At 39.3% G+C, this 4,098-nt stretch overlaps 1 protein-coding gene and 1 long non-coding RNA gene across 2 annotated transcripts in view; both read left to right on the top strand.

Moving 5' to 3' along the window:
• LOC102195963 (uncharacterized) overlaps nucleotides 1-2,583 on the top strand; it is a 5,817-nt gene extending 3,234 nt beyond the window's left edge. Inside the window, exons 3-4 of the mRNA XM_005755107.1 lie at nucleotides 1,414-1,731; nucleotides 2,237-2,583. Coding sequence (XP_005755164.1) covers nucleotides 1,414-1,731; nucleotides 2,237-2,583 — 665 coding nt within the window. The remainder of the gene's footprint in view (nucleotides 1-1,413; nucleotides 1,732-2,236) is intronic.
• A 49-nt stretch (nucleotides 2,584-2,632) lies between these two features.
• On the top strand, nucleotides 2,633-3,839 carry LOC106456014 (uncharacterized). The gene is made up of 5 exons (XR_001290199.1): nucleotides 2,633-2,694; nucleotides 2,778-2,793; nucleotides 3,348-3,415; nucleotides 3,540-3,590; nucleotides 3,693-3,839. It is a non-coding gene; the product is annotated as an uncharacterized LOC106456014 (long non-coding RNA).
• The last annotated feature ends 259 nt before the right edge of the window (nucleotides 3,840-4,098 follow it).

Here is a 4,098-nt window from a genome sequence, read left to right as displayed (position 1 = left end):
CTGTCTCTCACAGTTGAAGTGTACCTCTGGTGCAAATTACTGACCTCTGTCATCATTTTAAGTGGGGGAACTTGCACAATCGGTGGCTGCCTAAATACTTTTTTGCCCCACTGTACATTAAAGAAAAAAATAAACATTTTAAAGATTATATATTGTAAGAGCATTAGTTTTTCTGATTAAAACAAGTCTCATGTTCACTGTCCTAACTGTTCGTTGCAAATGTGTCCTCCCTAGTATTTATAACTACATGAACAGTGGGCCTGTTATATCTTGTGGCTCCAAAATTGCAGTGTTGTTTGCATCATTGCTGCCCTGCGTGAGCAGATTTTTGATTTTCTGCTTTTTTTTTTTATTTATTTATCACATTTTAGGCTAAATGTGACCAACAGACACAGCAATAAACAGTACTTGTCTGGATTTAATGAAGTTTGTTCTTGCTGATTGAACTATCCATCAATCCATCTTCTTCCAATTATCTGGGGCCAGGCCGCAAGGGCAGCAGCCTAAGCAGAGAAACCCAGACCTCCCTCTACCCAGCCACCTCCTCCAGCTTGTCCAGGGGAACACCAACGCGTTCCCAGGCCAGCTGAGAGATATAATCTCTCAGCTGGCCTGGGTCTGCCTGGGTCTGTCCCACCAGGGCCTTCTCCTGGTGGGACATGCCCAGAACACCTCACCCAGGAGGCATTCTTGTCAGATAACCATAACCAACCTCAACTGGCTCCTTTCGCTGTGGAGGAGCAGCAACTCTACTCTGAGTCCCTTCTGGTTGGCCAAGCGTCTCACCCTATCTCTAAGGGAGAGGCCAGCCACCCTTCGAAGGAAGCTCATTTCTGCTGCTTGCATCCGTGATGTCATCCTTTAGGACACTACCCACAGCTCGTGACCATAGGTGAGGGTAGGGGCGTAGATCGACCAGTAAACTGAGCGCTTTTACACTCAGCAGACTCTGCTTCCTCTAGGTAAGACTTGCCAGATGGATTAAGGAGGTCCTTAAGTATTCCTTCCACCACCAGAAAATGTTCTCAGTTGAAGTCAGCAGTGCTGATCGACAGGCCAAGTGGAACACTATACACAGTGCAGGTAGAGCACTGCTTCAGCCACTGCTAAACCGCGTTCCACTTGGCCCGTCAGTACCTATAAGCTGCCCCACAGGCTAATCAAGCCAAGGACTCCTTCAGCTTGGTGGCTCCCTTCACCTCTGGTGTCACCTCTGGTTGGTTACCACCAGGACAGGCACATATTATTCAGTTTCCATATTTAAATGTTAGTCACCAAACACATTTTTTAAAATTGTTCAATTCTAATATTTTTGCATTTTTAGAGGAGAGAATAAGGTTGGAGGCTATTTGGTCTTGTTTTTCCTCACTGACGTTTCATAAATATGACACTTGGTATTTGTATGTTTTTCAGATGTGGAGACTTCCAGTGGAAAACATGTTATTCATAAAAAAGTTGGAGATACTGTGGAGCTTTCATCAGGCTTACCAACTGAAGGGGTGACTGCGGCAACATGGAAATATGGAGAAATAATAATTGCAGACAAAGTCATTGAAAACAATATGGGTGTTTCTAAAAGATCTCCATTTAAGGACAGATCAGAGCTAAACCAGGAAAACTTTACTTTAACAGTGAAAAAATTGACTCTTCAAGACTCAGGTGATTTCATTTTTGTGTCAGCAACAAAAGAGAAACAAAGGGATTCAGTCATCATCACTCTGCAAGTTCATGGTAAGATACTTTATTGAGTAAACAAGCGTCTTGATACAATACAATGTGATATTTTGAAATAGTTTATCAACCTCCCTTTTATACTCCATATCTTTTTTGTCTGGTTTTGTTTCCTGATTTCCTGAGAGACATAGCTTGATTTATATATTTTCCTCAAGTAGCAAATCCTTTAGCTTACAGATAAAATGTGTATTTTATCATAATTTATATAGTGGTCATTATTTGACTGAGTTTTAATCTCTTGTCTTCATTTTTTATGTGTTTTGTTTTTGAGGTGGTTTTTAATTTTTAGGTTTAGATACTATGAGACCATCTGATACAGAAGTTAACAGTAGTTGCCCCTTTAATAAACTTTGGGACTGATAATGTTGTTGTTTGAAGTTGTTGATGTTTGGCCTAATTTTATAAAATAGATTTGCAGGACTCTGCACAAACATATACTTTAAACTGTGATGTAAAATGTGACCTGACACAGACTCTCTTTGTCCTTCTGTTTTCTCATTAGAACCCATATCTAAACAGCCTGTCATAAAAATCAATTCTACCTGGATTTCCTCAAATGAATCATGTAAAGTTCTGCTGGAGTGCAGCACAACTGGTGATGTCAGCTACAAGTGGACTGTAGGAAAACAAACACTAACTGGTCCCAGGCAACAATACATCATCAGGCAGGATGGAGAGACCAATGTCACCTGCACAGTTTCCAATCATGTCAGTGAGAAATCTGCATTTCAAACAGTGAAGTGCAGCAAAGATAATTCACACAGAAAAGAAACAGGTATGTGGAGAGTGACTGAGGTTGTGAATACATGTAACTGCTCTGTTTATATAATTTATTATTACTATTTGTGATTTCAGAGTGCAGCTCTTCTTCTTCTCTTCTCATGTTCATTGTTGGGCTGTTTACTGGTGTATTGATCACTCTACTGTTGCTCTTTCTGCTTTACTGCATAAAGTCAAAGGGTAAGATTTCTTGTTAATGCTACTATTAAAAATGTTCTCCTAATCTCCGAATCTCCTAATACTTTCTGTTTTGTTTTTTACAGGTCTGTGTCACAAAAGGTTGGTGTCGTGGTCCTGGGTTTGGGGCCCCAGTGTTTGTGTTTCTGGTGTGTCGTTTTATTTGTTTGTTTCGTTTTAGCCCATATTCTTTGATTTTGTGTGTTTCATGGTATAGGCTTCTGTATTTCTAGCTCCCTATAAGTTATCTTTAGGATTGTGATTTCTAGTCTTCAGGTTTTGATGCTGTGCCTCTCCTGTGTACCATGTGTCACATCGACTCAGTTATGTTCTCATATCTGTGTTCCCTCCTGTTTCCCATCCCCTCATTATCTGTGTCTATTTAGTCCTCTGTTCTCCTCTTTCTTCTTACCTCCCAAGTCCCAGTTTTTTTGTTTTTGTTTTTTTCAGGTCTCGGGTTTCTCTTTCCCAGTTCAAGGTTTTGTGTTTCAGGTTTCTGTATTGTTTTTCAATGCAGCTCGGCCTTATGTTTGCACGTGGGTCCACGCTCCACACTGTCTCCAACACAGACGTTACAGTTGCTGAAACTCATTAACAGCAGGAATTTTAAAAAATACGTTTATTCTACTAATAAGAATATTTTTTAATTATTTCAGGCTCACACAGTCTGAAACAATCATCCAGGAAGAAAATCAACAGCATGTGTACTCGGCTCTTTCCCACGGTCAGGTCTAACACTGTTTACCTGCTTTCATCAGTCATATTATATTCTTCAGGAATTATTCAATGTTAGATCATTTGGAGATGTTAATTATTGTGACTTTGACTGAACTGTTATTAACTTGCAGGTGATCATTGTGTTTATGAGACAGTTAGAGGATCTGAAGATGCTGGACCAGGTACAGTATGACAATGATGAGCCATCAAAGTAATAAATGGGAACTCTGGGATTTCAAGAATTTCATTTGTGACATTCTTAAACTATTCTTACTGTATTTCAGGTGGATCACAAATACAGTTCATCAAATCAGACTAGACGAGCTGCAGTTCTGCATGTCTGTGGTATTTTTTGGGTGCCTTATTTTAAATGTAATTATTTTATCAATTATTATATCAAATCATCCTATTTAACCCCCTCATGCACGAATTATGACAACCTCAATCAGGATTTGTTTCGTATGTATTTTTATGCATCTTTAGGCATGAAAAGATGCATAAAAATACTTAAGAAACAAATCTTAAATGAGGTTGTCATAATTCATGCATGAAGGGGTTAAAAAACAATAATTACAATGAAACACGTCATACATCTATAGTGCATTAAACAACCAGTGGGTGGTAGGGTATGGAGAGACACATCAGTGTCCAATATAGTGGTTTATGTGCAAGTATACCTTCAACACTGAC

The sequence above is a fragment of the Pundamilia nyererei genome, unplaced genomic scaffold, assembly GCF_000239375.1.
Source record: "Pundamilia nyererei isolate P.nyererei 1_Seehausen unplaced genomic scaffold, PunNye1.0 scaffold00969, whole genome shotgun sequence".
NCBI lineage: Eukaryota > Metazoa > Chordata > Actinopteri > Cichliformes > Cichlidae > Pundamilia > Pundamilia nyererei.
Note: the sequence above shows the minus strand (reverse complement) of the source record. Positions and strands in the feature narration are given on the sequence as shown.